The 17888-nt window shown below is 50.3% G+C and overlaps 1 protein-coding gene across 4 annotated transcripts in view; it reads left to right on the forward strand.

Annotated features, from left to right (window-relative positions):
* The window catches only part of RANBP10 (RAN binding protein 10), a 65160-nt gene that overhangs the window by 40286 nt on the left and 6986 nt on the right, over positions 1-17888 (forward strand). For 3 of the 4 annotated variants that reach the window (XM_054511291.2, XM_045890897.3, XM_064580958.1), the window contains 4 exons: positions 6961-7128; positions 12174-12196; positions 14169-14353; positions 16647-16759. In XM_054511291.2, coding sequence (XP_054367266.1) covers positions 6961-7128; positions 12174-12196; positions 14169-14353; positions 16647-16759 — 489 coding nt within the window. Of the gene's footprint in view, positions 1-6960; positions 7181-12173; positions 12197-14168; positions 14354-16646; positions 16760-17888 lie in introns of those variants that run through there. The other variant, XM_064580959.1, reaches the window with a different exon arrangement.

Below are 17888 nucleotides of genomic sequence, written 5' to 3' on the forward strand. Positions count from 1 at the left end.
ACTCCTGCAAAATCTTTTTTACCGTGTAAGATAGCATATTCACAGGTTCTGGGATTAGGACATGGACATCTTTGGGAAGCCTTATTCAGTGTACCACAGGGACTGTGAATTTTCTTCCTTTGGGTAAATCTATGTGATTGATAAATCATTTGGGAATTGAAAACAAAAGCAGGAAAACTTACCCATTTTCTTTTTCTTTTCTTTTTTTTTTTTAAAGATTTTATTTATTTATTTGACAGAGAGAGACACAGCGAGAGAGGGAACACAAGCAGGGGGAGAGGGAGAGGGAGAAGCAGGCTTCCTGCCGAGCAGGGAGCCCGATGCGGGGCTCGGGTGGATCCTGCTTGCTGCCACAGCCACTGTTACTAAATGAAGTGTTTAACATTCCATTTTAAATGGAATGTTAGTCCTAGGACTCCAGGATCCCAGGACCCTGAGATCATGACCTGAACCGAAGGCAGTCGCTTAACCAACTGAGCCACCCAGGCGCCCCAAACTTACCCATTTTCCAGACAGCCGGAGGTGATGGTGATTCTTGAGTTGATTCTAAATAAATACCTTTTTTTTTTTTAAGATTTTATTTATTTATTTGAGAGAGAGAATGAGAGAGAGCACATGAGAGGGGGGAGGGTCAGAGGGAGAAGCAGGCTCCCTGCCGAGCAGGGAGCCCGATGCGGGACTCGATCCAGGGACTCCAGGATCATGACCTGAGCCGGAGGCAGTCGCTTAACCAACTGAGCCACCCAGGCGCCCAATAAATACCTTTTTTTTAATTGAGCTCTTCAGTTTTTAAAAATTTAAAATCTGTATTTATAACTCTATGGTAGTTTTGTCAAAATAATTACATAGTTTATTTTAGAAGAAAAGCATTCAAAATACTTAAATTTCTATTTTAGGCCTTTGGAAATGTAAGCATCTGTTTTGGTGATAGTTATTGAGCTCCCATCCGTGGAGACAAAAATATCTACCAAATATCCTTGAGTCATTGGCTTAACCATTAAGGAAATAGTTCTGGGTGATTTCACTACTTTTGATAAATCAAATGGCCACTTTTTTTTTTTTAAGATTTATTTATTTATTTATTTATTTGAGAGAGAGAGAGAGAGTGCATGGAAGGGAGGAGCAGAGGGAGAGGGAGAGAGAGAATCCCAAGCTGACTCCCTGCTGATTGCGAGGCCAGCTCTGGGCTTGATCTCATGACCCTGAGATCATGACCCTAGCTGAAACCAGAAACCAAGAGTCAGATACTCAGCTGACTGAGCCACTCAGGCGCCCCCAAATGGCCACATTTTTATTAGGACTTCTAGAGTACCTACTGCTTTAATCTGAGAAAGCTAGAACAAAGAAAATCTTCTAGTTCAAGTTTTCTACCTTCTAGACAGTAGAATCTGCATACAAAATCTGTCCTGCAGGGTCATCCTTGTGTGAGAGAAAAATGGGCTAGGACTGGTCATTGCACATGAACACACAGACGTGTGTGTGTGTGTGTCTATGTATACATATGTGTACCACCTCTCAGACTCTTGACGTCCTGGGCCTGGAGGAACTGGTGATGAGATCATATGGCCCCTGCCCCAAGGAGCTCCTCTCTTGTCCAGAGAGGCTAGACAGGGACATTCCCAGGAACAGTGATTGGTGACTTTCTTGAAAGTTTCAGTAAGAATCAGGATTGATCAGGGATGTGAGCAATGTGCTGGGGGGTACCAAATAGTGTTAAGGAAAACTTCAAGGGGCAAGTGTTAGGGTTGGATCATGATGTGCTGGCACAAAGGGAGGACCGAGTGGGCATTAGCAGCTGTGGGCATAGTTCTGAGAGGGCCCATAGGATGGCAGGCTGCTCTCCCTAAGGATTTTTTGGGGAGGGTTAGGATGGGCAGTGGCGGGGCACCTGGGTGGCTCAGTCGTTAAGCGTCTGCCTTCAGGTCAGGTCATGATCCTGGAGTCCTGGGATCGAGCCCCGCATCGGGCTCCCTGCTCGGCGGGAAGCCTGCTTCTCCCTCTCTCACTCCCCCTGCTTGTGTTCCCTCTCTGACTGTGTCTCTCTCTATCAAATAAATAAAATCTTTAAAAAATTTAAAAAAAAAAAAAAAGGATGGGCAGTGGCTTTCCTGGACAGTGTTCCCCCACAACCATGTGGCCTCAGGAGGTGGTGAGTGGTTGGGGCTTGGCTTTAGGGAAAACTTTGCTGCTCAAGCAGCATTGAGGAGAGCCACACCTCTGTCCCTGGCATCCCAGGCCACTGGAGCAGAAGTTTGGGTTTCTAGCAGCTGCAGGGTACTATAGCAGAACAGCCTGTCCTGGGGGATTCCATGCTGAGAACTTAGACCCGTGGCCTAAAGTAAAGTGCTCCTGTCCTTTTGTCTGGATCATGTGTATGTTCTTCGTATGTGAGAAGTGTGGCTTCCTGCTTAGGAACCCTTTTCCACTGGGCACTGGGTGGAAATGTGTCTTCTGGTCAGCTGGCCATGGCTGCCTGGTGAGGTGGGAAGGTGGGGACACCCTGGAGAGCAGAGACAGGCAGCTGCAGCCTTCAGGGAGGGGGCACCAGTGCCTGTGTCTTTCTCTAGGGCTGAGGTCTGGGCCTTCCCCCATTTCTGGCCTGGAGGCCCCCTGACTCACTGCAAGTCAGAGATCCGAGGTCCACAGCTCCCTAAAACCAGTGCATCGAACCACTCTCTTCTGGTGATGGGTCAGGGGCTTGGGAATGGTTTTACTGCCCAGGTGGTTACCACCCCAAATGAGACAGGACCCATGACAGGAAAGATGTGGGTGTTGGAATCTGAAGGTGCAAATCCCAGCTCAGCAATTTCTCAGCTTTGTGGGCTGGTGAGCAAGGCCCCTGTCTCTTGATGAGGTGGAAGCAACAGTACCTGTTGGATCAAATACACAGGGTTATTGCGGCGCTCTCCTCACAGGTTGCCACAGTGTGGTATTACTGTGTCACATGTGGGACGCGCCCCTGCTCCATCCGAAGGATCCAGGAGGAGAGTGAGGGGAGGACTGCTGTGACTAGTGTGGATGTGTGGATGTGGAACCTGAGGCAGGGGAAGCTGGTGGGCAGGCCTGGAGCCACGAAGCACAGTCTGAGCCAGACCTGGTGGATGATTGTCACTTTGGTCCTCACTGCTGTTCAGCTGGACCCCCTTCATTTGTGGCTTTCTGTAGACCAGAGGAGTAGCTGCTGCTGCCAGGAGCCATAGGGCCTCCTGTGTGGAGGCCTGAGGAGAGGCATTGCCTATGGTAGCCTCATCAGCCTGCCTCTTGGGGCAGGAATGGGCATCGCTGTGCCCCAGAAGAGCACTTCCCTGAGGTCAGCTGATCTCTGTACCCATCAGCCGTGGAAAGGCCCCTCCCACTCCTGGGCCTGGGGAGGTTAGAAGATGGGTTGATACCCAGAGTAGCACCTTGTCTCCTGAGCCAGGCAGTCCCAATGTCTCTGGAGAATGGGGAAGGTGGGAACAGAGCCTGGCTTGAGGCCTTGCGCCTTCTAAAGCCAGCCCTGGGCAGTTCTCAAGATCGTTTCCTTGTGATGTGGTAGAGAGCCATTGGGAGGGGAGCAGCAGGTCTCTGGTCCTGTACTCAGTAGTGAGAGCCATTCAACTTTGGCCAGTTCCCCACTATGGATTCCGGGGAAGCTTTGTTTAACCACAGGGTTCCTGGCTGAAAAGACATGAAAGTTCAGGGTCCCCAAGGCTTGGGATGAATAATGTGATTAGGAGGGGCAACTTGCCCTTGAGCCCAGCAGTCCAAATGCAGGGCAGAGTTTGGGCTCTAGGGTCTGGTCAATTCCGTCTCTCCAGTCATGCCCTCTGTCTCCCTTGCCAACCACTGTCCTTTTCATCCATCTGCTCTCACCCCCATACCTCTGCTTACAGCCTGCCCACACCCCCCTGCCCTTGGCCTAACCTCCCCTTCCCACTACACACATTTATATGCACACAATAAAAATGTTTGAGCCCTACCTTCCTTTCTCAGCTACTCCGATCCTCAACCACTCTGCCTCTCTGGAGAGACTTTCCCTCCCAGGGGAGAACTTCTACCCATGCCACTTGGGAAGGGAAGGGTGTGTTTAAGCATGTTCACATGGGCATGCTGCTCAGACCCCAGGGAGACAGCAAAGTCTGGGAAAGCTATTTGAAGGGGCTGCTTTGGGGAGTAGACCTGTCAGGCTTGCCTACCTTGTGCAGGTCCTGGCTTGCCATGGCCCTGTGGGCTCTACTCCTGTTCCTTAGCCAAGCAGGCAGGCAGGCCCCTCTGCAGCTCACACCCTCTGATCCCATCTGTCCTCATGCCTTTACCTTCCCAGAATGACCTTTTTCACTCTTTTCCCTGTACAAAACTGGTATACTTCAGAGGTCTCACTTTTGCTCTCACTAGTTCTATTCAGCATTGTATTGGAGGCTCTAGTCAGTGCAGTAAGGCAGGAAAAAGAAATAGAAGACATGCAGAATAGATAGGAAGAATGCAACAGTCTTTATTCTCAGACAATAAATTTAAAAATCCCAAAGAATCTTCATAAAAGCTACCAGAACTAATTGTTGAATTTAACAAGGTTGCAGGACACCAGGTGAATATATAAAAAGTCAAATATATGTGTGTATGTTTAATAGCTTTATCGAGATAAGATTTACATGCCATAAAAACCACTCATCTAAAGTATACAAATCAGGGGCGCCTGGGTGGCTCCTCAGTCAGTTGGGGGTCTGCCTTTGGCTCAGGTCATGATCCCAGGGTCCTGGGATTGAGCCCCACAACAGGCTCCTTGCTCAGGAGGGAAGACTGTTTCTCCCTCTCCCTCTGACTGCCGCTCCCCCTACTTGTGCTCTCTCTCTGTCAGATTAAAAAAAAAAAAAAAAAAACTTAAAAAAAAAAGTATACAAATCAGTGGTTTTTAGCATGTCCACAGTTGTGCAGCCATCATCTTAATCTAATTTTAGAACATTTTGTCACTCCAAAAGAAACCTTGATCCTATACCCCAACCCCAAAATCAGTTACATTTCGATATAATAGCAAGAAACAATTGGAATTAAAATTTTAAGATAACACTTAGAACAGCATGAAAAGTAAAGTAGAGGGGCGCCTGGGTGGCTTAGTCATTAAGCATCTGCCTCTGGCTCAGGTCATGATCCCAGCGTCCTGGGATCGAGCCCCACATCGGGCTCCCTGCTCGGCGGGAAGCCTGCTTCTCCCTCTCCCACTCCCCCTGCTTGTGTTCCCTCTCTCGCTATGTCTCTTTCTGTCAAATAAATAAATAAAATCTTAAAAAAAAAAAAAAAACCGAAAAGTAAAGTAGAGATAAATTTGTCAAAACATTGTTGAGAGAAATTAAAGACCTAAATAAAAGGAGAGATAGACTATGTTCAGAGATTGAAATAATCAGTATTATTAAGCTATCTGTTCTCTCCAGATTGATCTGTAGATTCAACCCAATCCCAATCAAAATCCCAGCAGGCCTTTGAAAAATACTTAAGAAAATGAAAAGACACACCACAACCTGGGAGAAAATATTTGTAAAACACATAAAAGAATTTGTATTCAAATTATATCTAGAATCCTTACAGCTTAATAAGATACACAACCCAATTTTAAAAACTGGTTAAAGGGGCGCCTGGGTGGCTCAGTCCATTAAACGTCTGCCTTCGGCTCAGGTTCTGATCCAGGGGTCCTGGGATTGAGCCCCACAGCTGGCTCCCTGCTCAGCAGGGAGTCTGCTTCTCCTTCTCCTTCTGCCCCTCCCCCCACTCTCCCTCCCCCTCCTCTTTTCATAAATAAATAAAATCTTTTTTAAAAACCTGGTTAAAGATCTGGATAGTTCAATAATTTTCTAATAAATTGATGGTTCAATATATGAAAAGATGCTCAAAAGATCCTTGGTCGTTGGGGAAATGCAAATTAAAGCCGCAATGACATTAACACTACTAATACCTACTAAAATGGCTAAAAGCAAAAGAAAAAAACCCCAAACATCTGACCATACCAAGTGTTGGTGAGAAACTGGACCTTATATATTGCTGTGAGAATGCAAATAGTACAGCCACTTTGGAAAACAGTTTGGCAGTTTGTTATCAGGTTAAACATATACTTATCTTATGAGCCAGCAATACCACCTCTAAGTATTTACCCAAGAGAAATGAAAACATATGTCCATGCAAAGGCCTGTATGCAAATATTTATTAGCTTTATTCATAATAGCCAAAAATTGAAACAACTCAAATGTCTCAACTAATGAATGGATAAACTGTGGCATATCCATATAATGGAGTACTGTGTCAGCAATAAAAAGAAACAAAATACTGGTACACCTAAACAATGTGGATGAATCTCAGATGTGTTGTGCTAAGTGAAAGAAGTCAGACACAAGACCCTCTGTATTCTGTGATTTCATTTATATGACATCCTGGAAGAGGCGGAACCAATCAGATCAGTGTTGCCAGGGACTGGGGGTGGGTGGAGTGGGGCTGATCACGAAAGGCATGAGGGAACTTTTTGGAACAATGGAAATTTCTGTATCTTGATCGTGGTGGTAACATTTGTTAAAACTTGTTGAACTGTCGATTAAAAAGGGGGAATCTTTTTACATGTAAATTATACTTCAGTTAAAAAACATGTTTAAAAACCCCTCAGAGGTCAGTTTAAGCCTCCTCTCCTTCATGACACTTTCCCTGACCGCTTCCTTGTTGCATGCATGGCCTTCTGGTAAGTCCCTTCCAGGTCATTCATGGTTTTGGTTCTTGTTAACCACAGCTTGGGCCTCTTGATTGCTTCAGCTACTCAGGTGTCGTGAGCTGCTGGCCTCACTGTTCTTTTGGCATAGCCAGACGCTGTCCACAGCTGGCTCTGAGAGGCCAGGAGTACTGACTGAGGTGGTAGCAGGCTGGGGAGAGGGGCCCAGACCCAGGCGGTGTCTCTGGCTGCCTCAAGTACCTCCACTCACCTGTTGCTCTTCTCTTCCTCCACAGGTTGGGATAAACATTCCTATGGTTACCACGGTGATGATGGGCACTCATTCTGCTCCTCCGGGACTGGCCAGCCCTATGGTCCCACATTCACCACAGGAGACGTGATTGGCTGCTGTGTCAACCTCATCAACAGCACCTGCTTCTACACCAAGAATGGCCACAGCCTTGGTGGGTGCCTAGGGGACCTTAGAGGGTCTGCCCTGTGGAGCCACTTTGATTGGTAAGAGGCCCACAGGCGGGCTTGAAAGCCAAAGCAGTGTCACTGATCCTCTGCCGAGCTCTGGGGAACTGCAGCCATTTCCAGGCATTGGAGCCCTGCAAAGTGAAGGGAAGGTAGCAGAGGTGCTTCCTTTGTTAATCCGTCCATTTAGCAGCATTTATTAAGGTCAGTGCTGAGAAAAGAGCAAGGTCATGGTCGTGCCCCTCGCCTGTGTGACACTTGCTGGAGCAGGATTTGGCATTGATGAGAACTACCTACCTGCCAGTGGTAGTGGTTTGCATGTGTGTGGCCTGCGCCCTGACTTTGGCTGGCCCTTCCGACATGCAAGGTGCTAGTTGCTGTGGAGCAACAGGAGGTCTGCTCTAGAATAGGAGGTAAATAGACAGGCTGGAGTCAGATGGGGCCAGGTCTTTTCTGGCCTTTTCGCGGGTTAACAGCAGCCTGGACAGAGTTCTACTTAAAAAGGTCCTTTGAGGGGCGCCTGGGTGCCTCAGTCAGTTAAGCGTCTGCCTTCGGCTCAGGTCATGATCCCAGGGTCCTGGGAACGAGCCCCGAGTCGGGCTACCTGCTCCGGAGAGACTGCTTCTCCCTCTGCCTCTGCCTGCCACTCTGCCTATCTGTGCTCTCTATCTCTCTGTCAAATAAATAAATAAATAAAATCTTAAAAAAAAAAAAAAGGTCCTTTGATGTAACTGCAAAGGAGGGACTGACTGGAGTGAGGGCCTGGGGAAGAGGCAGATAGCCCGAGGCAAGACCGTGGTGATTGGTACAGGGCATGGGGAATAAGCCTGACAAAGGCCAGGGTGGCCCAGCAGGGTTTAGTGACAGATGGGGTGCACTAGCAAGAAGGGAGGATGGAAAAAATGGCTGGATAGTGGTGCTGTTAACCAGGATCAGGAACCTGGGAGGAGCAGCAGTGGAGGGTGATGGGGGCCCTGAAGGATCTCTTGGAAGAGCAACCCTGTACATGTGGAGAGATTTAGGATAAGAGCCTGGGAGATAGGGAGACGTTGGCTATTGTGATGGCTTGCCCTACTGGGGCTGACTGGTATTTGGCTCTTGAGTGAGAGGAGACCTTGGCCAAAGTGGCCCTGAGGTAGTGCCTAACGCTGGGCCTGCCTGTTTGGGTTTGCAGTGGTCTCTGATCTGGCAGAAACCTACCAGCTAGGCTGGCCGCAGGCCTTGCCAGAAAAGGGAGTTGGACATTTGACTTAGAACCTAACTTCTAGGAGGCCTGCATCCCCTGGCTTGAGAGGCAGTAAGAGATGACTTCTGTGTGGGTTCTCCATGAGATGAGCCTGGGCTGAATTAGGGTACATGAGTGGGAATCAGGTTTGCTTGTGGCTGGGGCTGAGAGGCCAGGAGTCATCATTCCTCAGCGGGACAGTCAGATGCCACAGCCCATAGCGGGCAGCCAAGAGCATAGCATGAACACTGTGGAGATGACTCAAGTGCACATCTGGAGAAATCCTCCTCTGAAATCCGTAGCTACCTAGCTGTAGTTGCTGGCATCCAGCTGGTGAGCTGGCAGCTAGGGGCAGGGTCTCAAGATGGCTTCTTGCAACCCACTTTGCTCTCTGACTTCAGCTGTTTCCTGGCTCCTTTTCTGCTGTTAGAGTCCCAAGGGCCTTTGTTGTGGGTTCTCACTCTTTACCCATGCCCCCCTTCACCTATCCTCAGTCTCATCTGCTATGGATACCTGCCCTCGTCACATTCTTCCAGGTTGTCCACATTTACCTGGAGCACGGCACCTGCCATGGAATGAAGTTTGGGGTGTACCCTGCTGTCTGCACCTTCATCTCCCTCCTCTGGGCCCTGTGGGCATGCCAAGCCCCTGAGCTCTTTGTCAGTCAGGTCCCTAGGTCCATAAGGCGCTTTCAGCCACCTTAATATCAGCTCAAACCCTCACATTGTTTTTAAACTCTTATCTCCCTATTTCATATATTTTATAGATCTCATGCAAGACCTCACTCATTTAGGAGGATACACTTATTTTTCCAGCCTGTCAGGATCTTCTGTGATTTTGCTTGTTCTTTCTCAAATATTTGATAGCCTTGTCAGCACTGTATTAACCTAAAATTTGATAAACATGTTTATGTATGTTTTCATCAAGGTCTTGATAAAAAATATTAGAAGAGGACAAGGCTGAGATCTGCATCCTTCAGGGTATAGCTGTTTGAGAATCACTTCATTATGTTAGTTTGAAACTCTTGTTTTTCTGTCTTTTCCACAAGGATATTACTGAGACCTTACTAAAAAATGCATATGGCCTATCCCTTGCATTTTCTAGATCATTAAATTTAATGGAAAGGCAGTGAACTTGGAATTCTAGACTACTTGGTAGATCTTCTAATGACCTTGCTTCCTTTCCACAAGCCAGCTTATCAGTAGTGTGTGCTTCAGAATCTCACCTGGGATCAGTCACTGCTCTCTACCCTCAGAACCCAAACCCTAACCCTCTCCCCTTTAGAGAAGCAGAATGATGTTTCCTACCTCTGACCTCCCCACTCCTTTGCTTTGCCCCATCATTCCTTTGTCACGGCACTTGCCCTTGTGTCAGTGGTCAGTTGTGTGTGTAATTATTAGTTGCGTGGAGCCAGCAGCACTTTGAGGGCCTGGCTCCTGGGAGGTCTCAGCAGATACTTGATGGAAGGATGAATGAGCAAATGAATGGAGACCGGAAACTGATGTTTCACCTACAAGTGGTCCATGCACTTGCAGAGTCTTTTTTTTTTTTTTTTTTTTAAGATTTTATTTATTTGGCAGAGAGAGACACAGCGAGAGAGGGAACACAAGCAGGGGGAGTGGGAGAGGGAGAAGCAGGCTTCCCGCTGAGCAGGGAGCCCGATGTGGGGCTCGATCCCAGGACCCTGGGATCATGACCTGAGCTGAAGGCAGATGCTTAACGACTGAGCCACCCAGGCGCCCCTGCAGAGTCATTTTTATACAGCCCTGTGCTCTTAGAGGCTTTGTACCCTCAGCCTTATTGACCCCTGACTTATGTCTCTGGCTCAGAGCACTTCTTATCAGCAAGTTTGAATGTTCTGTTTGCATCCTGGATCTTTGCCTGACCTTTTCCCACATCTCACCACTACGTTGGCCTTGCAGAGGCTCCCAGAGACCTGCAGGGTTGGGGGAGCAGTGTTGCCCTTGTCCATCCGGTGCAATAGGGGGTGGAGTAGCCTATTTCCTCATCTTCCTGGAAACACCTCAAGGCCTTGTCCTTCCTGAGTGCCATTGTGAGATAGAGCTGGGCAAGCCAGGGTAGGTCTTCCCCTGCCCAAAAGTGTGGCAATTGCCTCACCCTGTGGCACAATTGCAGCCAGCTTGTACCAAGACCTCACAGTTTTTGAAGCAGTCTCTATAGAGTTTCTCAGTTTCTCCTTTCTTTCTTGAAGTGTCAGGATTAGTGTTACCCCTTATTTCCGATGGGCTTGGAAAGATTGGGTCCGTTGCCAGGGTGACACTGCAGATAACTGACGGAGCCTGGACCTCCTTCTTCCAGGGCCCATGGGTCTTCTCCATGAGCTGGGAGTATAGCAGCAACAGCAACCTGGCCACACTGAGATCCACAAAGGCCGCTCCTGTGCAGACCTGGGGGGTGGACGCTGAAGTGTTCCCGTGGATGCAGAGGGGCTTCCAGCTTCCATTCTGCCAGCTCTGGGACTGCCGCTCTGCATGTGGGGCTGAGAAGTGGCTTCAGGCATGCAGATGGTGGGATTTATGCACTTCCCTCACTAGGGAGCAAAACAGCCGGGCAAAGAATGTAAATAGTTTCTCTGCCCCTTGGTTTTTATTTTTTTTTATTTTTTTGCCCCTTGGTTTTTAATCTGTAAACTAGTGTTCAGGACGGTCTCCACCTTCCAAGGTTGTACTGAGGATTAAATGGTTCCTTGGGAGGCCCTGAGCCCAGGGCCCAGCACAGAGCAGGCACATGGTACGTGCCGGCTGCCTGACAGGATTCTGGCCCCAGGTTCACTGGGAGACCTACTGTCAAACCCTCACCTGCTCTTCTCTCTTGCTGGGTTTCAGTTTCTTTTCTGGGTAGGAGTTAGAGGAGCAGACTGGGACCTCCAAGGAGTGGCTCGGAAACTTCTCAGTCCAAAAGCTCAGGAGCTTCTAGAAGATATAAGAAATTTTCTAAATATGGGAGGGCTGTGGGTCCTTGGAAGGGTCTCCTTTCTCCGTGAGCCGTTTCTCAATCTACAGAACATGAGTGCTCTGGTGGATATTCTGAGATGCCTGTTCTGCTCACATATTTGGGGCCCCACTTTCCTCCACTCTCACTTCCAACTCAAGGTTGAGGAACCTGGAAGCAGCTCTTTCTCTTGGCAGAAGGGTCAGAGGGTACACAGGCCAGTGTTAACCTAGGATTTGTCAACTTGAAACCTCTGGAGACTCTGGATGGGTATGGGCTGGAGCTGCACTGCAACCCTCCCTGTCTCCACTTCTCTGTCAGCTTGGAGATGATGTCGGAGCATCAGACTAGGAAAGAGTCCAGGCCTCCCACTTATGCTAGTTTTATGACTGTTGGCAAATCATTTCACCTCTGAGGCTTACTTTCCTCATTTATAAAATGGGGATAAGAAAGCCTGCTCGCCAGAGCTGGTATACAGATCAGATGAGGTGATGGATGGAAAAGGGCTTGGCATATACAGTAAGTCTCCGTAAATACATGTTGGATCAAAAGAAGGATCAGGCCTGAGGAGGCCTTAGGGTAGATTATTTGGGTTTAGGCCTTCCTAGCAGGCTTTACCCTGAGAGAGTGGAAGAGCTGTGGACAAATATTCAAGTATTTGACTTTACTTCCAGCCAGGCCACCCAGCAAAGGGAAGGCCAGGGTCTAAACCTACCAGGCCCTAGCACATGCTTGGCCTCTACCATAGGAGAGATGTGGTGACCAGCCACTCCCCAGCCATTCTGATGGACCCTCTGTGGTCCCACAGAGGCGTGGGAGACCAAGTGGCCTGATTTCTGTTCTTTCCCTCTGCAGGTATAGCCTTCACAGACCTCCCGGTAAGTACTGTTACTGGGTCCCCTCCCTCTGGGCTCTTGGGGGCTGACTGGGATGGAGCACAGGGGACCTGCAAGTGCAGGGTGTGGAGTCTGGCCCTTTCCCCAAACAGGGATGTAAGCTGTGCTGTCAGCTTGAGAATACCAGTAGGGGACCCTCCTGGTCTTCCTCTCTCTCCAGCAGCAAGGGGCCTGGTCTTCCTCCATGACTCTTAGCAGGTGACAGTGATTTGTGGCCTTTCCAAAGGCAGCTGGGGGGGTGGTAGCGGGGGGAGAGGAGGGTAGCTCCATGGCTCAGCTGGTCTGGGCCAGTTCTGTGTGGCTTACAGCTAGTGGACTGGGGTGTATAGGGAATCGTTCGGAACTGTTTGGGAGCCCTGTCCCAGTGACTACTCATCAGAGATACCTAAGGAAGACTACTACCCTAGGGGACTAAGCCTGCTACCACACAGGGTATGCCCAAGCCAAAGAGGTACGCTTTGTGGCGTTTTCTCTTCTTAGAAAAGGGTGAGGTTTCCTGTTGGCTTAGTTCACGGCTCATCCCCATCTTCTGCACCCCAGTCCTTCGTTATTATGAGTCATCACAGATCTCGTCACATGTGCAAGGCCTCCACCCAGACTCTTGGGAGCCTGGCCTGGCTCTGTGTGCCCTGGCTGGGTTCTGGAAGGAGGAAAGGTTTGCTCACTCTGATGGTTGCCTTGGGATCCTGAGCACCCCTGTGATGCCCTAGGAATTGCTCTTGCGATCTGAGTGGCCTTCTGAAGCCCAGACTACAGGACCCAGGATCCTGTTAGAAATTCTTATCTTTAGATCAGAATCCCTCTGTCCTACCTGGAAGCCCCAGAGGAGGGGCTGTGGTCCTAGGCAAAGAGAAAGACAGGAGAATTCTGACCCTGGCTAGAGAATGGTCTGGTTGTGGAGACCTGACATGAGATAAGCAGACATGAATGTAGGCAGTCGCCAAGTGCTAGGAAGTGTATGGCTGCTCCAGGGTGGGGAGTGTCACTGAGACCAGTGACGGGAAAGCCTGCTGGAGGGGGTGGGCTTTGCCTATGGCATGGAGGTTCGGAGGGTAAAGGAAGGAAGCAAGAGGTTTTAGGATTCAGAGCTTGTGGCAGGCTGAACCCAGCGTGCAGTAAAGGCACGTGCTATTCAGGAGTGACACATGGCCTGAGGATGGAAGGTGGAAGAGAGGACTGGGGGCCCAGTGACAATGGGGAGGAGGACGGCAAGATACTGTTCAGTAGCAGTGGGGAGCCACAGGAAGCAATGAGTGAGGGAGTGATCGGGCAAAAGTTGGCCATGACAGGGAATAGATGGAAAGTGGGGAGCTTCACCACCCATGGAGGGACGTTCCCGAACCCCACTAGCCAGAAGATCCTCCCCTCAGTGTGCCTTTGACAGGAAGGGCAGTGGCCCCTCTTTACCCTTTGCCAGCATCTGGGGGTCCAAATCCACCTACCCCCTTTTGCCCTGCTCTCCTCCTCCCTGCCTTCCTTTCCTGTCACCCCCATCCCTTCCTGCCTTGTTGTATACCCCTGTTTTGGTGTCAAAGGGATCCTTGGTCCTAGATCATTCTGAAAGGAGCCATTATCCACCCATGTAGCAGAACTTCATGGGCATCTCTGTAGGATTGTGGAGCCTAGTCTACCTCTCTGTGCCCTGGCTGAGCCCCAAAAGGGGACCTTGGGTTTTGGGGACACCATAGCCTCTGAGGCAGGGAAAGAGACCCCACTTTGAGCCTGGCTTGCTTTTCTTTTGCTTTCTGTCCTTAAGCTTTGGGGAATGGTGTCTCTGTTAGGGAGGTGGGCAGAATGTGGCTTAGTCCTGCCTCCTTCAGCCTTGCAATTCTTTCAAAAGCCGGAGTAGTGGCCTGCAGGAGCCAGCGCCTTCCCTCCCTGCACCAGAGGTAAGGCGAGGCCCTGCTGCCCCATTGCTCTCAGGGCCCAACTGACGTTTCATTCTCCTCCTCAGGCCAACCTCTACCCCACCGTAGGCCTGCAGACACCTGGGGAGATTGTGGACGCCAACTTTGGGCAGCAGCCCTTCCTGTTTGACATTGAGGACTACATGCGGGAGTGGCGTGCCAAGGTCCAAGGCACTGTGCACTGCTTCCCCATCAGTGCTCGGCTTGGCGAATGGCAGGCGGTGCTGCAGAAGTGAGTGCCCCACTCCCACCCTTACCCAGCCCTGGCCCATCCCAGGGGCCTCACTCTCCTGTAGGCCCCTGCACTGCTTCAGGCTGCCTTTATGAACTCCAGTGGGTAGCCGTTCCTTCTGGAAAGCCCTCCCAGGGTGACTCGGCCTGCTGCTCTCCTACTTCCCTCTTAACAGATGGACGGCTTCTGCTCAGTTCTCCAGATCTGTTCCTAATTAAGCCTTTGCCCCCTCACCTGGATTGGAAGGCTCTGCATGTAATATCACCAGCAGAGCTGTTTTCCTTCCCCAGGTCATTTTGCAGAGGATGTACTAGGATGCCCTGTGGTCTCTTCATCTGTGGACTTTTTTTTGCCCCATAGGGAATATGCATCATGCTGTGACTCTGGCCTGGGGTCATCTCTCAGGGTCATCATCCATCTAAGTCCCATGCATTCATGGCAGTGGTGCCTGGAAGGGAATCCTCCTGAGGCCAGCCTATCTGGCTCTTGGATGATTAGTTTTCAGACTGTCCTGGAAGCCAGTCTTGCTGAGAATCTGAAGGGAGGCGAGGTTTGGGTCTTTCTTCTACTTGCCAGCTGCTGGCCTGAGTGAGGCAAGAACCAGTACCCACTCTGCCGAGAGGTGGGCTAGCTTGTTAGCTTGACTCCCACGGGTGGGCAGAGAAGGGCTGGGCTTCCACTAGCCTTGATTATTGCCCTGCAAAGGCACCCAGGTAGCAGGGTCCCCCGGGGTGGGGGGGTTGGGTTGCACACTGGGTTCTTCGTGCAGTCTTCCTTTCTTAAAGGACTGATATGGAGGCAGGCCATAAGGGAGGGCTGAGGCGGGGGTTAGGTGGCCAGACCCTTCTCAGGAAGAGCAGCACTGTTTTGTTTTTAGCCCTCAGAGCTACTGAGAAGCTCTTCCTTGGAGGGCTAGCCAGTATAATGCCAGTCCCTGAAGCAGGCTTGCTGGGACAGGCAAGGTGAGAGGTGGAGCTGCCCCAGCCGTGTTGGGGAGGGAACGATGCTCTCAGTTTACAGCGTGTTTGTATGTGTGTATATGTGTGCCGGTGTGTGTTCATATGTAGTATTTGCCCAAGACCTACCCACCTTGGTGGGAGGTTCAGGTTATTTCTTCTCTTTTGCTTATATAGGCAACCCTTTTGTAAGTAAAGAGCTTTCATTTTTAAGATTATTTTCTTGGTGTCCTTTCAGGAAGTGGAATTACTGAGTCAATGGGCCATATATACTAGTGGCATCTGATATGCATGTGGACTCATCTGAACCATGTTTTGTCAAAAATGTTTGCCCTTGTGTTTATAATAATATAATTATCCAGAGTATAATATAAATACATAATTTCATCATCAGAGGTTTATTGACTGTGCTAAGCACTTTGTATGTATCATCTCACTTAGCCCTTAAAACACGAGGGGACACTGTGCCTTTCACACTGGTGTTTGGCAATTACAATAATGACATCGGACACATGTTTACACCAAGGTACTCACTTCTGTGCACATCAGATGTGCGGGCTCACCCTTCTGCCCTCCATGTGTGTGCATGCACACATACACACATGCCCCTGCTCAGCCAGCTGCCGGTGTGATTAAATGGCGCCTGGGTGTCGCGCTTCTCCAGGTCATTTCCCAGAGATTGTGTTCCTCTTGGCCACATGGTTGCCTATATCTTGGCTCCTTGGGCCCCTGACTCGTGGCATATCGTGGAGTGACTTGGGTCACAGGTTAGCTCCCCATCACCCTCCAGAGCCAGCACTCCTCAGGGCCAGTTTCACCTGCTGGAATGGAACTGGAATGCTTATGCCGGGCATGCGGGGCCGTCTACAGAGGAGCTGCTGTGTCTCTAGAAGGTACGCACATGGCACACATCGCCTCTGGGCAGCTCCTAGATGGCTTGGCTGGCTGCCATTCCAGGAAGCCCTCCGAGAGACTGTCGGTCATCGCTGGGCTTGCCGCAGTTCACAGGGGGCAGCCGCTGCTGTAAGGGATGCTATGTGCCTGTGTGCGTATTTTTGTTATCATACTTGCCCGCTTGTGGACGGCATATTCCAGAGAAACTGCAGCCCCTCTTCCAAGCTGTGAGGACAGCTGTGGTGACTAGCCCTTCCCCAGCCTGACTGCATGGCACCGGGGGGAGTTTTCATTTTGTTGCAGCCTCTTTATTCTCATTCTGTGGAGGCTGCACCTCCAAGATGTGTTTAAGGAAGTCCAGACAGGGAGATCGTTTGTCCCATCAGGTGATCAATGAGAAATGCAGTTCTAGAGTGTCACCTTGAGCATTTCCTTTCTTCTAGCATGGTCTCATCTTACCTGGTGCATCATGGTTATTGTGCCACAGCCACGGCTTTTGCCCGAATGACTGAAACCCCGATTCAGGAAGAACAAGCATCCATAAAGAACAGACAAAGTAAGGTTGATTCTCCTCTCCCCTCTCCCTCCTTCCCTCACCTGTCCCTAACTCTGCTCTCTGGCCCATGGCAGTCTTGGGTCACCTGTCAGGAGTCCATTCAGCTCTGGTCCTTACCACCAGGAGACCAGCCCCCAGCCCCAGCCCCGCCCAAGGCTCTGCTTCTGTCCCTCCTTCAAGCCAACACTGCCCAGATGGACAGGCCGGCAGCATGGGAATGAGTGCCTCAGTGCAGCCTTCCTACGGCACACTCTGACAGCCCCGCACAGGCGGGGGCCTGGCATGGCTGGGTCCCCCTCCTCCATGCTTGTTTGCTTCCCCCGAATCCTGGATTCTACTCAGCCTTCTGTTCAGAGTCTTCTGGAAGAGTGTGTTTGCATCTTATCAGACCAATGTCCTGCCTTTCCCGTTTACTCAGCTTTAGTAGTTCTGCCTGTTCCCGGCCAGAGAAAGGACTGAAGTAGTCAGACAGGGTGAAGGCTGGTTCTCAGTGGCTGCTGTGGTAGCCCCTCTCTCTGTGCCCACCTCTGGTCCTGCGTTTTGCAGACAACCAAAGGAAGGAGCCAGAGGAAACTTTGCCAGTGTACATACTGGCCTGTATACTGTGTGTTTGGGGCTCTTTTGTGGAAGGAGGGTGTTGGGAAAGAGGAAACAGAGCCCAGGAAGGAGATAGGAAGAGGAGAGGAGAGTGAAGGAGAATGGGTGTGTGTGGACGTGTGTGTCTGTGTGTGCTTGTTGGCGTCTCTCTGAGCCTGTCGTCTCTGTGTATGTGCATGTGTCTGTGTCTCCCAGAGAAGCTACGCCCAGCCAGACAGACGGAAAGGGATCCCAGACTTGGGATCTACGAATGAGAGCCTCAGACCCAGAAGTCGCTCCCAGCAAGATGCACCAGGCCCCAGAGCAAGAGCAAGATGCAGATGGTCTGAGAGGTGTCACGTCAGAGATGCCCGTGTGAGGAGGATGACCTCCTCTCCCAGCAGGGGGCACGCCGCAGCCCCTGAAGACTGCCAAGACTCGGGCCCTGGCCCAGAAACCACTGTGTGCCCATTGCCACCCCACTGTGAGGCCTGAAAGGAGACGTCTGCCTCAAGAGGAGCCCCTAGGGCCACCAAGCTGCCTGGTGGCCCAG

The sequence above is a fragment of the Mirounga angustirostris genome, unplaced genomic scaffold (assembly GCF_029215605.1).
Source record: "Mirounga angustirostris isolate CCGP_5_RB_7025 unplaced genomic scaffold, mMirAng1.0.hap1 SCAF_16, whole genome shotgun sequence".
In the NCBI taxonomy this organism is placed as follows: Eukaryota; Metazoa; Chordata; class Mammalia; order Carnivora; family Phocidae; genus Mirounga; species Mirounga angustirostris.